Source organism: Mobula hypostoma, chromosome 21, assembly GCF_963921235.1.
Source record: "Mobula hypostoma chromosome 21, sMobHyp1.1, whole genome shotgun sequence".
In the NCBI taxonomy this organism is placed as follows: Eukaryota; Metazoa; Chordata; class Chondrichthyes; order Myliobatiformes; family Myliobatidae; genus Mobula; species Mobula hypostoma.
Genome location: NC_086117.1, coordinates 57,135,693 through 57,156,240, shown reverse-complemented (window position 1 = coordinate 57,156,240; position 20,548 = coordinate 57,135,693). Strand labels below are relative to the sequence as shown.

The 20,548-nt window shown below is 39.2% G+C and overlaps 1 protein-coding gene across 12 annotated transcripts in view; it reads right to left on the bottom strand.

Moving 5' to 3' along the window:
* The window catches only part of fbrsl1 (fibrosin-like 1), a 1,030,575-nt gene extending 1,010,236 nt beyond the window's left edge, over positions 1 to 20,339 (bottom strand). For all 12 annotated transcript variants that reach the window (XM_063074086.1, XM_063074090.1, XM_063074091.1 and 9 more), the window contains exon 1: positions 19,709 to 20,339. In XM_063074086.1, the coding sequence (XP_062930156.1) occupies positions 19,709 to 20,011 (303 nt within the window). In that variant the 5' untranslated portion in view covers positions 20,012 to 20,339. The remainder of the gene's footprint in view (positions 1 to 19,708) is intronic.
* Between the last annotated feature and the right edge of the window lie 209 nt (positions 20,340 to 20,548).

The window sequence follows — 20,548 nt, the reverse complement described above, 5'->3', positions numbered from 1 at the left end:
AAATTAATATGGTGGATGGCCTCTCAATATCACTAATGCAAAGGACATTTCAGTTGAATGGTTCTGAAAGTAATCAGTCTGAGTAGTGCGATTCTGACACCAAATAACCACATTTTAAAGGAATCACTGGCTACTGCAAAGGTGATCATTGGAAAAGTTGGAATTCCTATTCCAAGAATAAAGCTGACTTAAGTCTACAGTGAATTACTACCCAAAGCGAATTGATAATGTGATCTGACTGATACATTTTGAATAGTGATATTAACTATGAACTTTTATTAACACTGCAATTTCAAATTTCTGTGAAATAGTGTTGCTATAACAATTAAAAAGTTTTAAATGACTGTGCTAAGCAATAGAGTCATAGAAAAGTACAGCACAGAAACAGGCCTCTCAGCCCATCTAGTCTGTACTGAACCATTTAAACTGCCTACTCCCATCAACCTGCACTGGGACCATAGCCCTCCACACCCCTACCATCCATATGCCTATCCAAACTTTTAAACACTGAAGTCAAGTTTGCATGCACCACTTGTGATGGCAGCTTGCTCCACACTCTCACAACCCCGAGTGAAGAAGTTTCCCCTCATGCTCCCCTTACTTTTCAACAAGATTTAGTCCTACCCAACCTCAGTGGAAAAAGCCTGTTTGCATTTACCCTATCTATACCCCTCATAATCTTCAACCACCCCATAAGAATTTAATGCTCACTGCTTGTTATGGTTTATAAAAAAAAGTCAAATCATGTATAGATACGAATTCTTTCACCTTCTCATCTGGATAGTTTAGTCACTTATAAAACATGCCTTAGGAACCTCTTTAAAAGGGTCCATCACTGAAACTTCTATCTTGGATTGGAGCCCAATGGTAATTGTGACTGCATGCCTTATGCAACAACTTTTAAACTATAAACACGTGGACAAGTAGTTTCTCCAGAATCTGTGCAGGCTGAATTAAGAGAGAGAACTGATCTAATGAAGGTATATAACGCAAAATAATATTTGTTAGGCTAGATCAGGGGTTCCTGATCTTTATGCCATGGATCCAAGGGGTCTGTGGACTCCAGGTTGGGAACTCCTGGAATAGATGCAGATAAGCCACTTCCTTCAAAGTAAGAGGCCATAATAATAGAATCAGAGTTAAATAATCTATTACAGAATTCAGGTCAGCTCTTCCTCCACTACTGGAAATTGAAATCTGGATTTTTTTTAAAAAGTGCAAGCTCTGGGCCAATTATTTTTTTAAAACAGCAAATTAATAGTTTAAGAGAATGGGATACAGGTTTTAAGGGATACAGAAAACAGGCTTAACCATTTGAGACAGAGCAAACACAAACAAGACCACTGACTTATTTCCTTGCTGTTAAATCAACGTTGTAAGATACTGTGTTGATTTTATGCAAGTTGCCAATGATAGGTGGTTTCTTCCTCCCTTCAAGCCATTCATTATTAAGTACACTCTGTGCTTAACAGGCTGGCACAAGCTCACAGCTCCTATCTGGTTGTCATACCAACAATCAGACAACCAACTGCAAGGTTTAGAAACTTTCATATACACAATTTTAAAGATCTGCTAAGTGGCACTGGGGTTTACACTGTAACATGATTTTAAGCAAATCAAAACCATTAAATTCTAGTTGCCCAAAATTTCAGAACCAATAAAAAGGAGAGATGGTATTGTAATTTGCCAAAATGTGAGAACATCTGCATGTGTATCAACGCTAAATGAAAAAGAATATTTTTTTTTAGTATAAATTCAAATATAGTGAATTTTATTGTGCATCTCTGATTTTTGGGCAGCAAGTTATGGATTCTGCAAGGCCGAATTTCTATTAGCCAAATGGTTATAAAGGAGGGGGTGGCTGTACTACTTGAAAATCACAAGTATTTGGACAATGTTTCTACCAACAGCTACACTATAAAGTTAACAATTCACCTCACTGTCCAACACAGACCTTGTTAGCTACATTCAATTTCTTTGGGAGTGGGAACTACCAACAACTGCAACTGAGGATGTCACCTTGACTGGTGATGAAAAGTTTTCAAGCTAATTCCCAAGCTCAGCGAACACCACAACATCAAGTGCTAGGAAAATTATTGAAGACAATGAAACCACTTTTTAGTTGGTGTCTCTAGAGATGCGGCTTGTTAGCCCCTCACTCACAGGCAACAGACTCAGTGAGAAACCAACCTTTCTCTCCAGTCAATATGACTTGGGTCCCGCCAAACCCAGGAGGTTGGGATGCCGATCAGAATACCGACCAGAATACTGATCTGGTGAATACTGTGTAACTCCCTGCTCCCATGCAATCGTCCAGCAGCAAGAAATAACAGACCATATACACTGCATACAATATTAAAGACAAAATCTACAGATGAATTACACAATTCTCCCAATTCCACCATCCTGTTTGGATAACTTAACATTCCTAAGCATCCCTCATCTTTAACTGTGACCCAAATACTACCAGAACACACTGCTTCTGCAGAAAACCATTACATGAAATACCCTACAAAATGAGCAGTAAAATCTTTACCAGGTCGTTACATGATTTGAAGTTAGCTTGGCACAGAGCAGTGGCAAAGGAACATTATTCTAACTAGAGGTCTGACCTGTGGTTTAAGTGCTGATACCTCATTTGGATGTAAAAGTAGGTTGGCTGATTAGCAAATCTACAAACATAAAAATTGGCAGAATTGTGGATCGGGTGTAAGGTTGTCAAGCGATTCAACAGGACATACAGGCAGATGAAGTTTAACCTAGCCAAGTTCAACATTCAAAATCTTGGGGTGCAAGTCCACAGCTCCCTGAAATTGGCAACAGGTAGCTAGGGTGTAAAGAAAGTGTATTGCATCAGTCAGTGTTGAGTATAAAGTAAAAGTAGCTGTACAAAACTTTGGTTAGGCCTCATTTGGAGTAATGCTTCCAGTTATGGTCACCACAATACAGGAAGTTTTTGAAGGCTTTGACAGGATGCAAAAGTAGTTCACTAGAAAGCCTGGATTAGTTACAATGATGTTGGACAAACTTAGATTATTTTCTCTGGAGAAGAGACAATGGACAAACCAATCAAAGTATAAAGGCAAGGTATATAGATAGGGTAGGTAGTCAGTCTCTTTCTCCAGGAGACAATGTCATACAGTGGAGAACATGGCTTATAAAAAGGTGAGATGGGCAAAGGAGATTTACAAGGAAAGTGTTTTATTTAAGAATAATAGGTGATAGTTGCCTGAAATGCATGGTCAGGAGAATTGGAAGCAGATAAAACAGTAACATTTGAGGATCATTAGACAAGACACATGGACAGGCAAGAAAAGGAAAGATTATAGACCATATGCAGGCAGATGGGATTAGCTTGGATTGACATTTTGGTCAGCTGCTGTAACTAAAGGGTGTGTTGCTGTGCTGCACTGTTTTATGCTGTAAATAAATCAACAAAACTTTCCCTCACAATACACATTTCTTGACACATGCATAGATATCACAACTGCCCTTAATATAAGGCCATATTGCAATACACACAAAAAGTTGGAGGAACTCAGTAGGCCAGGCAGTTTCTATGGAAAAGAGTAAACAGTCGACATTTGAGGTCAAAACCTTTCTTCAGGACTGAGAAGGAAGAGGGAAAGATACCAGAATAAAAATATCCTAGGAAATGACACCAGGAGTACCCCATAAATACATCACAGAATTAAATCTTTAAATCATTGAAGATTCAGAAACCAAAAATTACAGGCAATTTTTTTATCAAACAATAAATTCACTTTGAAAAGAGTTGAGGCACAAACAGTAAAAGCTGTGCCAAAATGATTGTCTGGAGATGCTTCTCCACTTACATTAGAATAGGCTCATTTGAGGGAAAACAATACTATTAAGTATTCACTTGAGGAATGTTTAAGTAGGAACAATGTTGGATATAGAATCATAGGCTAAAGAAACTGAAATATGCACCTATAATAATTTTCAGGTGATTGATTGAAGGTGGTTAAAAATGTGATCACTATAAAAGTTTCACTCTGCTAGATGACAATGCAAAGCAGTCAGTAATTGAACTGATCATTACCAGGGAAACAAGCCTGATAGCAAACATTGCAGAGTCAAAATTATTTCGCAAGATCAAAAAAATCACAAGCAACTGAAAGAGCCCTTTTAAATTGTCTGCCTGTAGAAACATCAATTTCATGTTTGCTTCATCATGACATGCAAGCCATATCTTAACTGATGGGTCTTTGCTTCATGACATGCAAGCCACATCTTAACTGATGGGTCTACAGTTGAGCTCATCAGTTAAGGACAGACATCAAACAAGGGCATCTTTATTGTCTTTCTTGCAGCAATGTTGTGCTCAACTCCAACAAGAGTTCCTCGGGAGTGGAACTAATCTTCAAAAGTAATGAGAAGCTGTTTAACCTACAGCAACTACACTTTAGGAAGAAAGGTCATTGAAGCTTCCAGTATATATTTAGCAGTAAAAGCTCTCAACCTTCATTGGCTTATTCACCGAACTATACAGAGGACAGGTCGCACACTCACAATAAAAAAAAACGGATCTGTTATCAACATGTCCCTGTTGAATACTGACTTCTGACGATAAAATACTCATGCTCTGACACTAGCAAACATGAAGCACTTGGGAACCACCATTTGATAAAGGCAGACATTAATCTTCTATTCAATAAGGGAAAAGGTGTTTCAAGATCACAGGTGAGACACAAAGCTCTTGATCTCCCAGGCAATCCTTATCCCTATCCTCTTATATGCTCTAGATAGCTGAAATACCCACTTCAGACAACCTGGTCCTGGAAAGATTCCACCAATACTGTTCTCCTCGGGCATCTCCCTCCTTCATTTGTAGGAAGAGTCTACAGTTCCTACCTCAGCCTCAGAACCCATAAAATCACATAATTCTGAGGGCCAGTGCCTTTTTTACATATTAATGATCAACAGGTAAATATTAATCTGCAAAGGAAAAATTGTACCCAAAATTACTTGAACATTATTTGTACGAAGAATCCCAAAGTTAGCATGTATTAAAACATCAACACAAACAAGGCATATTGCATGGGTTTAAAGGACACAAGATAAATGCAGGAAAATATGACCAGTTCAGGGTTAGCATGGATGAGTTGACCCGAAGGGCCTGTTCCCCTGCTGTTTAATTTTGAAATTCACTTGTTTATAGCCGGTTTTGTTGCAAGTAATGCCCTTCACCTCTATCACTTTGCCCTTCACCTCTATCACTGTCTGACCTTCTGTGCATTTCCTGCAGCACTGCATTTGACAGCTTTTACATTCCTTTGCTTCAGTTTTTCATTAATCTGTTACAGGTAAATTCTTTAATAGCTTAAACTCCAGCCTCACTTTCTGAAATATTCTGTCCTATCCATCTCTCCCCCAATTTAAAACTAGCAGGTACTTGAACAAGAAAGTTAGACAGGAATACAGCCCTAATGCAGGAAAATATCCCACAATATCAGTGTGGATAGGCATCACAATCAGCATCAAGTTCAAAGTAAATGTTATTATCCCAGTACATATATGTCACCATATACAACCCCAAAATTCATTTTCCTCTGAGCATACTCAAATCTATAGGACAGTGACTATCAAAGATCAACCAGAGTGCAGAAGACGACAAACTGTATAAATGCAAATATAAATAAATTGCAATAAATAATGAGAACACAATATATTGAGATAAAGAATCCTTAAAGTGATCATTGGTTGTGGAACATTTCGATGGATGAACAAGTATGTGTGGTTGTCCCCTTTTACTCAAAAGCCTGAAGGTTATGGGGTAGTAACTGTTCTTGTACACTGTATCTTCTACCTGATGGCAGCAGCAAGAAAAGAGCATGGCCTGGGTGGTGGACATCTTTGATGATGGATACTGTTTTCCTGCAATAGCATTTCATGTAGATGTGCTCAGTGCTTGGGAGGGCTTTACCCATGATGTACTGGGCCAAATCCACTACCTTTTGTAGAATTTTCCATTCAAAGGCATTGGTGTTTCCATACCGTAATGCAGCCAGTCAATATACTCTCGTACACAACTACAGAGTTGGGCTGCAAGGCCAGTTTCTGCACAATAAGCCTCTGACTGTGACATGTTTTCCCCATTTCCCTGTTCTAACAAAAGATCCAGAAACTGAAACTTTAACCTGTTTCTCTTCCCACAAGTAGTAACTACTTGCTGAGTACTTCCAATATTGTTTTAGGCATGACTTCTTTATAGTATAAACTTCAATACAGCAAGTTTTGCTAGCATAACAGTGAAGAAAACAGGTTGTAATGGAATTTTATTTTATAATAACAAGTATTAGATGTTATTGATTGGTCAGAAAAGTATTTTATTGCCTCAAATTACATTTCTAATATCCAAAAATGTATTAATATTTAAAACAAGCACAGAGATTCTAAAGGGATAATCTACTGATAGACTACTATCCAGAGGAGAGCACTTCTTAAACCAGAAATGAGAAAATTGCTAAATGGAATGTGTGGAAACATTTCATACTCTAAATGGTCTTTCAATTAAAATTCTTTCATTGCTCCTCCACAAAAATATTTTATAGGAAAAATAGCAGGCATCACTCTTCCAGGATCCCATGAAAGTTAACTAAAGCCCAGTAAAAATGTCAATAAAAACCTAATTCCACTAATGCCAAATGATCTATAGGGAGCAAAGCACACTCCAGCCAAAACTCCATGTATTAGTTCTGAAGGTTGTTTTAATCCAGACCCTACTTGGCATTCTGACAATAAAGAAGTCATGCTTAAAACAAAGAAACTGCTGATTCTAATTAAACAGTAGCTTCCTACACTTCCAGCAATTGCGTGGTCACTTTTGCTGGCTTACAAATTTGTGAAATGCATAATTTTTGCAGTTTAAATAATTTAATATTCAGAAGGAATTTGATTATAATTTTGTATTCGGTTTCCAAGAGGTTCTAAAGTTACTTATGTTACCTAACTGAATTAGTAATGGATATAATTGTCCCTAAAGATATGAAAGAAAAATTACAAGCCCGATTTAATTCCAAACATAGATTCAATTTTGCTACACTTTAAACATTTAAGTTATTGCCTTTAGACAAACAGATTAGAATGCCCACATATTGACCTCAATTTGAAAATTCTGGAAGAGAACAAGACCAATCGCTTCTCATATATAATTAAAGTTGAAAAGGACTGAGTACATAAGGGATCTTAAAGCATCCAAACTCTGCATCATATCAACAAATAATAATTTCTACAGATGTACCATGGAGAGCATTCTAAATGGCTGCATCACTGTCTGGTACTGGGAGGTGGGGGGGGAGGGGTGGCTACTGCACAGGATCGAAGTAAGCTGCAGAGAGCTGTAAACTTAGACAGCCCTATTATGGGCACAAGCCTCCATAGAATCTAGGATATCTTCAATGAGTGATGCCTCAAAAAGGCATCGTCCATCATTAAAGACTCCCACCACCCAGGACATGCCTTGTTTTCATTGCTACCATCAGGAAAGAGGTACAGAACCCTAAAGGCATACACTCAGCGCTTCAGAAACAGCTTCTCTGCTTCTGCCATCCCATTTCTGAATGGACATTGAACACTACCTCACTACTTTATTTTAACTTCTATTTTTGCACCACTTTTCTAACTATTTAATACATATTTACTGTAATTCCATTTTTTTCTCTATTATCTATTGCATTGTGCTGCTCCTTCAAAGACAACAAATTTCACAACATACGCTGCATGATATTAAACCTGAATCGGACATTTATGATTTGGGCCCAACATGTCCCAAGATTCAAATTTTCAAGCCTATACAGGTTTATTAACACGGCAACATGTTAAAAAAAACAGAAAAGCTTTAACTACCAATACGTTTAAAATAGCAAAATTAAATATCCTAATGGAATGTTTGAATGAATACTTGTTTCTTTTACCGTGAGAACCCCCAACTATGAAAAATATCACCAATCAGCTTATCAGACATACCTAGTTGAAAAGTTAGATAAACTAGCTTTTATTTGGCACGTTTCACAATAAAAAGTATTATACATGTAATGAAATGCTTCTGAAGGGAAGTCACAGATGTAATAATAGGAAACCTGACAGCTAATCTGAGCACAGTAAGCTTCCACAGTAGTACTGTGATAACTGACCAGATACTATGTTTTACAGCTGTTGGATGGAGGATAAACAGTGATAGCACAAGAGATAAGTTTCCTGTTTATAAAGCAGCAGAGCCTTTTTTCCCCAAAATGCAGTGGATTCTGATTAATTGGGCCATTGGTTAATCAGGGCAGTCGTTCACTTACAACAAAATCTAAATTGGAAAAATAGTTCAGATTCCCTCTGTTCATTTGAGACACTCTGTTGGTTAATTGGGACAGAAGACTCTTGCCAAACATTTTCTAACTAGCGTCAGTCATGTGCACTTGCGTGGCTGTTAGATAACACCATGCTTCGAACGAACAGTTTTAAAATAGTGTCAGTTTATGTGTATGTGTTCAAAAAGCAGTGAGCTTTGTCACTGATCGCTAGTGAGAAATAAGCAGCAAGTCAATTCGGAACTGTTTTGCTTACTGCGGTTTCAAGTATTCAGGCTTGGATATCCCTGAAATGGGGCCGGGAGTGAAAATGAAACGATTGTACTACTTTCAACAATTTAGAAATTACAAAGGCACTGACAATCATCTTGAATGTTACTATGAAAAGATTTGGAGGATGCAATCGTCAAAAGCATTGTATGAAGGAAATCCATTATCTGCACTAAGTGTCTGCGTATACTGGACAAATTCCTCTGTCGATAACTGCATGGAACGAACAACAGTCTTATAGTACTGTATAGGTATTGGTAATGTTCTATGTTTCATTTACATATATAATTTGTTACTCAATTAAAAAGGTAGTTTGTCTTCATTTCCATGAAACTTCAGCCAATTGGGAAAGCTGCTTAATTGGGCCAAAATGTACTGATTCCGATGTGCTCCAAAGAACCAGAATCCATATAAACAAATCCAAACAGGTATTTGGATTGCTGACCCATCACCCAAGAAACAACACTTTCAACAGTGCATACCCTTTGTGTTGCACTAAGACTACAACTAGATTACACACAACTTCAAGAGAACTTGGACCCAAAAAAAATCAAACTCAGGAACTACTGCCATCAACTGTACCATAACAACATAATTGTAGGAAAAGATTTGAAAATAAGATTCCAAGTACAGCGTACAACCCTAAAATTAGTCTTTCCCATGATATAGCCATGAAACAAAGAATTGTGGAACCAACCCATTCAAAGAAATACAAACATCCCCTTCCCCATTTGCTATGTGCAAAAAAAAATCAGCCTTTCAAAATTTAGAAAGACATTCAAAACAGGCATGGGATAGATAAACTGAAAGACATTATTACATAAAGTGCTGGTTAGGTTAATGGGAGTGAAAGGCCAACCTCACCCCATTTAAAGATACTGAAATGACTGGGAAAATTGGTCAAATTCTAAAATTCTACAGGTTCCAGAACAGCTCTCACAAATCAGAAGGTAGCAAATGTAATGCAACTCAATTTTTTTTTTGAGAAGTGTGTATGGGGGGGGCAGGTTTACAATAGGGGAGTGGGCGGAAGAAAGAATTGCCAGTCAGCCCAACACTAGTTGGTTGGGAAATTGGTGGTTATTCTTTAAGACAGTCAGATCACATCTCAGCTCTGCTGGTTCTGTGGGTTAGGAGTCAACAATGCAGAAACAAAAACTTCTCCAAATGGGTCGGGAGTCCAAGTGGAATGGCAAGCAAGTAGCTTATAAGGCGGTACCTGCCTTCTAGTATTTACGCTGGGCTTGGGCACTCCTGAAACACAAATTCAAGGTTCTCAATGCCAACTAAAGTGTGGTTTCACCACAGAATACTCAAGGCTGGGAATTCACACTAGCCAAATATATTATGACACAGAACAGTACAACACAGGAACAAGCCCTTTGCCCCACATGTTGCGCTAAACTAATTAAATTTAGTAATCATATACTCAACTAAACCAATTCCTTCTACCTCTGAATAGCCGTATCTTTCCATTTCCTGCATATTCCTGTTGCATTTTCCCCCCATCATCATGTGGCGTGACATATGACTTGTCCGTGACCATGATTGTTCTTTGCAATTTTTTTTGTCTACAGAAGTGATATGCCATTGCCTTCTTCCAGGCAGTGTCTTTACAAGATGGGTGACCCCAGCCATTATCAATACAGTACTCTTCAGAGATTGTCTACCTGGCATCAGTGGTCACATAACCAGGACTTGTGATATGCACTGGATGCTGATACAACCATCCACCACCTGCCCCCATGGCTTCACATGACCCAGACTAGGTGGACCTAAGCAGCTGCTACACCTTACCCAAGGGAGACCTGTAGACCAGAGGGAAGGAGCACTTTGCACCTCCTTTAGTAGAGACGCATCTCCACTACGCCACCAAGTTCAAAAAACACTTCTGATTTCCCTGTATACATGCTACCTGACTTGCTGAGTTCTGCCAGCATTCTGTGTTGTTTAAGAACACTTGAAATAGCAATTATATATAATATAATTATGAATCTATGTCCTGATGCTTCTAATAAAATTAAAGCTGACTGAGAAAGAGAACTTGAGATTAATATACCGACTGAAAAATGGGAAAAAATTCTTCAGTTGGTGAATTCATCCTCTGTATGTGCTAAGCATAGGTTGATATAGTTTAAAGTAGTGCACAGGGTTCATATATCCAAAGATAAACTGTCTCGTTATTACTCTTATATTAATCCAATATGTGACAGATGTCATTTCGAGATAGCTTCTTTAACCCACATGTTTTGGTCATGTCCCTTGTTGGAGAAATATTGGAAAGATATTTTTGATATTATTTCAACGGTCCTAAATATAGACTTACAACCTCATCCAATTACTGCTATCTTTGGACTACCAATGATAGACTAAAATAATTTAACCTCTTCATCACGAAGGATGATTGCATTTCTTACTTTAATAGCTAGAAGGTCCATTTTGAATTGGAAAGAGATCAACCCTCCTACTGTATTTCATTGGTTTTCACAAACTATGGTGTGTTTGAATTTGGAGAAAATTAGAAGTGTAGTTTATGACCCTTCCATTAAGTTTGAAAAAACTTGGAGGCCATTCATTCAGCATTTTCATTTGATGTAATGTGATCATTTCCAAACTTGTTTTATCTCTCTGTATTGTTGTTGGAGGGGAATGGAGTCGTCGACACTAACGTTTTCTTCTTTTCCATTTTTAAGTTCTTAGTTTTGCCCAAGTCTTTTAGTTTAGTTGATTAATTTTGTTTTTCTTTGGGGATGGGGTTTGTTTTTTTTTGTTTTGTTTTTTTTCTTTTTCATGTTTTTTTTCCAGTTTTTTTTTTGCTTTGTATTATCCGTGGTTAGTTCTACATGTTTGGGAGCTTTGTTAATTTACACTACGGTTTTACAATTACTTTTTTTAAGTGTAACAATATATCTCCTACTATTTGTATTATTGCTATGTTTTGTTTTTGTATTTTGAAATTAATAAAAAGATTGAAAAAGAAAGAACACTTGAAATAGATAGATAGATAGATATACATACTATAGATAGATAGAAATCTTATCTTTTATCATCTCAAGTCCTGGTCTATTAAAGAGCATGAAATAGAAGGTCAGTTTCTAGAATTTGGCATCATGCTTGTGAATGATATGACTTGTCCAACAGAGGCAACTGAGCATAAAGGGCAATTTAATGCTGGGGAATGCTAGCCGGGGGCGGGGGGTGGTGGGGGGAAATGCTTACATTGGAAGAATAAGGAACGAATAAACTTGGGGTATTTTGCAGAATCAACATGTTAATACATCTCCAGTTGTTTAAAGATTACAGCCTTTAAAGCTCATGACTTACTAGACAGTAGTGCTCTATTGTCAGTGTTTCTAAGATGTGGATGACCATAACAGTCATCTAAAGCAGGAGTCCCCAACCTTTTTTGCACTGCGGACCGGTTTAAAATCAACAATATTCTTGCGGACCAGCCAACGGAGCGGGGAGGGGATGTTCAAGTTCAACAGTGCATGACAGGGAATGAAGAAAGATGCAGCCGACTCATATCGTTTCATATCGCCAAATCATATCGTTTCCTCGCAGCCCGGTAGCACATGCTTTGGGGACCTGGTTATCCTCCTACATTCCAAAGATGTAAGACTAGGGTTACTGAGTTGTAGGCACGAGAAGTGTGGCAACACTTTCCAGCTGCCCTGGCATATTCCTTGGACTGTGTTGGAAACGATACTTTTCACTGCTTCAATATGCATGTGACAAAAAAAAAGCTACTCTTGCTGCATTATTATTAGGCAGGGACTTGAAATGGTTGATTAGAGTCAGATGCTTGTAGGCAAAGGGACTTCTGACAAGTGGAGGACTTAAAAGCGAGATAACGAGAGCTCAACATTTCTATGTTCCCGTTAGAATGATGTGGAAGGCTGGCAGGAACAGGGAAACTTGGATGACAAGACATATTCAGGTCCTGGCCGGAAATAAGGAGGCAGCATGGTGTTAAGGCAGCTGGGGTTAAGTGAATCCCTGGAGATAGAGGAAGCAGTACACCCAAGAAGGAAATCAGGAGGGCAAAAAGGGAGCATGCAATAGCTTTGCATTCTTCTTAATCTTCCCTGACAAAGATTTCATATTATAATAACTGGATTATAATCTTATAACAGAAAACAGTAACTAGAGAGAATAGAGCCCTGAGAGGACCAAGTAGGTGTGTGTATAGAGCCACAAGAGATGGACAAAGTCCTCAAAGAAGCACATCATATTCTACAAGACAGTAGGCCTCTGGCCTGTTCCAGTAGATAGTATTTGTGACTGCTCTAGTTGCTTTCCTGACCAAGGGTGATCCACAAAATATGAACATTTGGGGGGACTTGACAATTGCAGAATCAGTTGTTGAGGAAGGCCATAGCCTGGCACTGATGATACAACCATTGTTGGTAGAATCTCAGGTGGTGACAAGAGGGCGTACAGGAGTGAGATATGCCAACTAGTGGAATGGTGCTGCAGCAACAACTTGGCACTCGACGTCAGTAAGACGAAAGAGCTGATTGTGGACTTCAGGAAGGGTAAGACGAAGGAGCACATACCAATCCTCATAGAGGGATCAGAAGTGGAGAGAGTGAGCAGCTTCAAGTTCCTCGGTGTCAATGTTCTCTGAGGATCTAACCTGATCCCAACATATCAATATAGTTATAAAGAAGCCAAGACAGTGGCTATACTTTATTAGGAGTTCGAAGAGATTTGGCATGTCAACAAATACACTCAAAAACTTCTATAGTTGTACCGTAGAGAGCATTCTGACAGGCTGCATCACTGTCTGGTATGGAGGGGCTACTGCACAGGACTGAAAGAAGCTGCAGAAGGTTGTAAATCTAGTCCGCTCCATCTTGGGCACTAGCCTACGAAGTACCCACGACATCTTTAGGGAACGATGTCTCAGAAAGGCAGCATCCATTATTAAGGACCTCCAGCACCCACAGCATGCCCTTTTCTCACTGTTACCATCAGGTAGGAGATACACAAGCCTGAAGGAACACACTCAGCGATTCAGGAACAGCTTCTTCCCCTCTGCCATCCAATTCCTAAATGGATATTGAAACTTTAGACACTACCTCACTTTTTTTTAAATATACAGTGCTTGTTTTTGCACATTTTTAAAAAACCTATTCAATATACATAATTGATTTACTTGATTATTTTTATAATTTTTATTATTTTTTTCTCTCTCCCTGCTAGATTACGTATTGCATTGAACTGCTGCTGCTAAGTTAACACATTTCACGTCACATGCTGGTGATAATAAACCTGACTCTGATTCTGTGGCTTAACAATACATGCCTGAGTGTCATCCATTTCAAACAGATAATGCCATTCAGGGACAAACATTTGCTGAGGAGTTATGACAGACATTATCAGCAAGTGCCCCCAGTTCCAGTATTATAACAGAAGGAAGGCAATTAATGAATATCTGAAGAATGTTGGGCCAGAACTCTTCCCCAAGGAACTCCTCCAATTATGCCCTGGACATGATTAACCTCCAACAACCTCCAATATACCTTTGTGCAAGGTATATTTCCAACTATGGAGCAGATTTTCCTTGATCAGAATCAGGTTTAATATCACTTGCATATGTCATGAAATTTATTAACCTTGCAGCAGCAGTACAATGCAATACATACTAACATAGAAAAATAACTGAATTCAAGTTTTGGGTGTATTATATATAATATCAAATAGTTAAACAAGTAGCAAAAAAGCAGAAATAAAAAAGCGAGCTAATGTTCATGGGTCCATTCAGAAATTGGGTGACAGAGGGGAAGTAGCTGTTCCTGAATCGCTCGCTGCCTAATGACTTCACTTTCACCAGGGCCCCCGATACTACATTCAATCAATTGTTGCCTTGATGTCAAGAGCAGTTACTTGTACCTCACCGCAAATATACGTTTGGACCAAGTTTCCAATGAGGACTCCAGCAGAATGGGCTTGACAAAATTCAGACAGGCTCTAATGAGCTATTGGTGCCATTTACCAGCAATGACTACAGCTTCCATCACTTTGCTAAGGGTTGGGACCAGACCAATTAGGTAGTAATCAACCATATTGGATTCATCCTTTCTTTTTGTAAACAAGACAAACCTGGGCAATTTTCCACATAATCCATTCGATGCCAATGTGGTAACTATTCTGGAACAGCTCACTGGAGGCACAGCCAGACCTATAACACAGACCTTCAGTACTGCAGCTGGGACGTTGCCTTTACAAACAGTGCTCACAGGTATTTCTTGGCATCACCCAGAGTAGATCAAATCAGCTGTGGACTGGGTTCTGTGATGGTGGAGATCTTTTTGGGGGGGGGGTAGGGGAGAAAGAAGAGGTGGTCCTTTTCATAGATTCATGGAGTTGTATAAAAGAAAAACAGTCATCCTAGTCAAAAATGATCATTTTCAGATTAGGAGGCTGTGACTTGCACGGCTTCAGAGCAGGGATCACAACCTTTTTTATGCAATGGACCCCTACCATTATGCCACAGATCCCAGGTTGGAAAACCCTGCAGATTTGCAATGTTCACAAGAGATGGAAGGCAATCCAGTTTAAAGAATTTTATTGCACAAGTTAGCGAGTACAAGATATCTTGCTGCAAATATATCATGCTGCAGAGGAGAGCACGTCTCAAATATTGAGTCACCAACACTTCTAGTATGAGGGGATTGTCACCCTGCCCCCACTACCCACACCAGAAAAGACAAAATAAACACCCAATAGTCTTGGAGCTTAGAAGTTCTTAAGAGGCAAATAGGATCAGATGCCTGGATGAAGTACTGTACCTAGGAGCAGAGAACCAGTGTCAAAATAATGAATTGCCCATTCCTTACAGAAATAAAGTGTGTAACTCAGAACATCGTGAATCTAAAGAATTCTCTATCCAAGAAGGCAGAGGGGGTTCAGTCATTGTATATATTCCAGTGAAACATGGATTGGCTTCTAGATATCAAGTGCATCAAGAAATACAGGATTGTACAAGGAAGTGTTACTGAAATAAAATCTCTCAACTAGCAGAGCAGGGACAGAGACCAAAGAGCTGACTGCTGCTTCTAATGTTATATTAAAGTGCAATACCACCCAAATACAAGTAATGATTTGACTGAACAAACTGCAGTACCACACAAACCAAGATTAAAATGGAGCTAAATCAATAAACAAACACTTAGCCCAAGTCAAACACACAATCAAAAACTGTAAAAGTTCTACATCTTTTCCAGTTAGAACATGCTGAATGAGAACCCAATGGTCAAATATCAACTTGCAGAAAATCATCGACATTTTGGAATATGAAGGGACTACTTGTGCAGATTTTTGTTCTAAAAAGGACATTTTAGATGGAATAACCTCATGCTGCCCACTTTAAACCAATGCATTTTCACAGTTTCAGCTCACGTGTGGAAAACTGTATCAAAATGTATTTAAATCTACAGCAATTGTCTACAAAATGTAATTACACCCTGTTCATCAACTCCAATTCAAAATCGACACCTGTTCTATGTTAATACTGTAAGCATCAATTCTAAATTCTAATCCAGCTATGAAGAAAATTCTACAAACAATTGCCAAAAAGTTTTGCATGATTAAAAATGTAAAACTGCAGTGGAACTCTATAGAGCCCAATAAGTCCCAAAATCCATCTTCAACTATAATTTACTCCAGGCTTAGATTTTGACAGAACACAGAAATAGTAACAGCGAAAAATAATTATTATGACACAATCAATGATTGTTATTTTTACATGATTGTTCTCATGTATATCAGTCATATAAATGCAATGAACAGTTTCATAACCTTTTATGCTGACAAGTTTAAATCTAGCCAAAGCTTATCCATGCCACTTGAGAGAAAAATTAACAGTGCACCAAAAAAAAAATGGAAGTTCAAAACCATCGTCCAAAAGGTGATGGAATGTAAAACCATCTCCCAAAAGCTGCAACTTGGTCAATCAAGAATTATTTATTTATAGAGATACAGTGCAGAATAGCCCCTTACAGCAACTTCGAGCCAAACTGTCCAGCAACCTCTCCTATTTAACTCTAACCTAGTCAGGGTACAATTTACAATAACCAGTATGTTTTTGAACTGTGGGAGGAAACCAGATCACCCAAAGGAAACATACGCAGTGACAGTGAGAACGTAGAAACTCCTTATAGATAGCAGTGGGAAATGAATACCGGTTGCCAATATTGTAAAGTCTCATGCTGCATCAAGGATGAAATCGTTTATAGAGACAGGGCATATTATCAAATAGTCAAAATGCTAAAAGGCCTTAGTCCCTATCCTGGTACAATGTCAATTTCTGCTGAAGTTATACCAATGTGACAAAGTACAATCAGATTAGATTTTTTAAAACTTTTGTAATGAACAAAAAAGTACTACCAAGCCAAAGCGAAAACCAAATTAACAAATGAAACACTACAATAACTGTCATCAGGGAATGTACAGTGGAAAATCCCCTGAAAGTATGGAACTTTTCTGACATATTCTGTATCTACTCAGCAATTCCTGCAAAGAGCAAGTAGGATTGCCAGATCATACAACATGCAACACCTGCAAAACAGTTACCAGAACACTTTTCTGCTAGGCAATGTATCTCAAAACAATGTCCCATAGAGGCGTCATTTGCTCTACACACCTCACTGCTAAATAAAAGCAGATTTTAAAACAATGATAATGTAACCGTATAGATTAGATAGAATTCTAAGTAGTGTTTGCAAATTGCCCTCCCAAAGGTCATCAGTAAACTTGGAACTGTCAGCAGTGGCAATCTGGAAACATGAAAATGTACCCTCCCCCCCACCCCCAACTAGTCAAATACAACACATGGTTGGGCAGCATAGTAGCGTAGTAGTTAGCTTTACAGTGCAGGCGACCAGGGTTCAATTCCCACCAAAGCCTGTACAGAGTTTGTACGTTCTCCCTATGACCGCGAGGGCTTCCACCCACAGTATAAAGACTTAGGTTGGTAGGCTAATTGGTCATTGTAAATTGTTCCATGATTAGGCTTGGATTAAATGGGGGGGGGGATTACTGTACGGTGCAGATCAAAGTGCAGAAAGGGCCTGTTCTGTACTGTAAATCTCAATAAAAAATATAAAAGTATCTTGCATAATTTTTGGTCACCTTATTCAGTGTTTTGGTCACCTCCTATAGACATCTTCAAATTAATACTGAGTACAAGCTTAAACCCACGAATTATTTATGAAACACAAACAACAGAGAACTGCAATGAACTGCAACTTTAAAAGGCATCCCACAACAGCAAATAAACTATTTTAGCACTTTCCCTAAATTTCTTTCAACCAAAGCACGTGTTCATAATCTGTCATGAAGCATTATATTAAAAAAAAAGTACCCAATTAAATATTTCAGTTCAAGAATGACCATGCTGGTGATGTTTAAACACTCAGACTATCACCAGGGATTGACATTTGCTTCAACTGAATCAATAAATGAAAAATCACTATTTTTGCAATGCTATCAAATACCAGAAAAAAAACAAATGAAGACAACTTTATACAGAACACTTCAGAGAAAATCTGTTTTGACCTTTTTTTCCACCTTATACAAATACATACATTTTAAACACATTTTTGTGCTGTGACCCTCAAAGCTTAATACAGCTATATCAGTGTATTCTCAATTCTGACAAAGAGTGAAAACTGATCATACAGCAATACCACTTCATCTGAAGTATTTAACTGACAGAATTCATTCTACTTCACAATAACACTAGAAACACATTAAACACTTGGTTTTTTAAAGAAAATATAAAAGACTAATAATGTTGATGACATTTTGCAAATACATTTATAAATAACTTTCCAAATTGAGTTTAATAAATAAAAATCTGCAGACAACCATGGCTTATATCCAGGACATTGACAATGAAGCATCTTTTTCAGACATTGACAAAGAACACCAAGTCCAAGCTTATAAAACATTTTCAGCAATCTTAAATATTTCAATCCAGACTTCAAAAGCACTTGCAAAATTATTCCACCCATTTAAACTGAGGAATCCAAAATTTCTCCAATATTAAACTGATTACTACCAACAACCAGTGAGAAGACCTTACAGCTGTCAAAGTTTAGGGCAATTTGGGATGAAGTCTGATATTTCATGCACACACAGTAGCCTCAGAAGTTTGAAAGGGTGAGTACAGAACATGGAGAAAATTAAATGAATTTTAAAAATAGATGTAGAAAATTATTTAAAAGTCAAAACTGCCTGCAAACTTTTTCTTTGTTTGGGGTGGGGAGAATGGGGAAAATGTGGTGGGAAGATGAATGTTATTGACAACTAAGGAGCATTACCATTTAAAACTTACAGCTCCTCAAATCCCACCATTACTTGAAATAAAACATCAAGCAGCACAAAATGTACCAACAAGTACATCCAAAATCACACTGAATAACTTAGTGGCATTACAGCATGCCCCAACAAGGGCAGAAAAAATATTGTAATTGAAATCAGAAAGATATCACAGAATCATATTTTCCCAACTGATCATACTAGCTCCAAAATTCTATTCCATCTTTGCTTCACACAAACAAATGTCAGTTTCTGCTGTCCCTAAAAATTAATACTTCCCTACTATTAGGACAATTCGTCATACAAGTTAACAATTTAAGCATATAGTTTGATGGGGGTAGTAAAGAGGGAATTAATAAGTGTTAAGCTGTTATGTCAACATTTTCAGAGTCTGATTTTGCACCCAGCCAATTCAACATCAACTTGGAACTCAAAAGTCAGCGAAAGAGAAATCAAGTAAGGCGAAGAGATGCCTCAGAGGTTTTTAAATCGGTGGCAGCTTGACCCAATCGTTTTGCAAACAGTGCAGAATTTTTATTTTGGAAGGGGTGGGGTGGAAAAAGAAATACAAGGATAGCAACAAGGTGACAATAAGGCTCACTGAGAGCTTTCAGACAGGGAATAAACTGGCAGTGGCCGGACTGTCAATAGCAAGGGGTATGGATATGACTGGTATGTAAGGAAGAGGGAAGAGTAGAGAGCAGCTTCGGTGATGCAGCCGAGGAGGGTGGGGGGGAAGACACGACTGCCTTTTCTCACACTCACCCCCAACCCCTCCTTCTTACCTCCAGAGCCTCCAGGGTGGTGAAGCTGGCGATGGCAAAGCCGTCGATGATGTCCTCCTCTTGAGAGCTGGATGCCCTCCTTTTGCGGCGGGGTGGCCGGCAGCAGCGGGAGGAAGGGGGGGCCGCGCTGGCGGGCGCCTGTCCAGGGCTCGGCTTCTCGTCCCGCTCCGAGCCCGACGAAGGACTGTGGGGCCGGCCGCCTCCTCCGCCTCGGCGACTCGCTGCCTCCCTCCTCCTCGCCCGGTCCCGGTGAGAGCGCGACCGCCGGCTCTGCTTCAGTCCGCTGCATCGCGGGCCCTCCATATTCCTCCCTCCCCCTCAGAAAAAAAATTACCTCAGGGAAAAAAGGGAGGAGGGGGGGAATTAAAATGTATTATCACACCACCACCCCCCGTCTCTTCCTTCTTCCTTTCCCTCACGAAACCAAACAATGCAGGCCCGCGGCCAGCATGGAGACAGCCAGGGGGGCAAGTGGCTCAGGTTAAAAAACTTTGCTTTTTGCTGCAATGAAAATCCTCGAGTCAGCGGTCCGGGACGGCTGTGTGTGTGTGTTTTTTTTCTCTCTACACCATTCAGGACTTGCCAGCTTTAAGGCTTTTACAGCCCCCAAGCACTTGCGCACTTCGACCCAGCGACGCCGCGCAGGCGCTGTGCCGCCTGCTCCGGGGTTTTTTTTTCTCTTTTTCCACCCCCTTCACTATTTTTCTCTGCCTCCCCGTGCGCCTGCGCGCTCCCGTTTTCCCCGCCCCCTTCCCTCCTCCGTCCTCCCACCACCACCCCCCCCCACCCCCGACCCAGCCGTGAGCTTGTTCGCGCATCAGCGACTGATCTGGCTGGAGC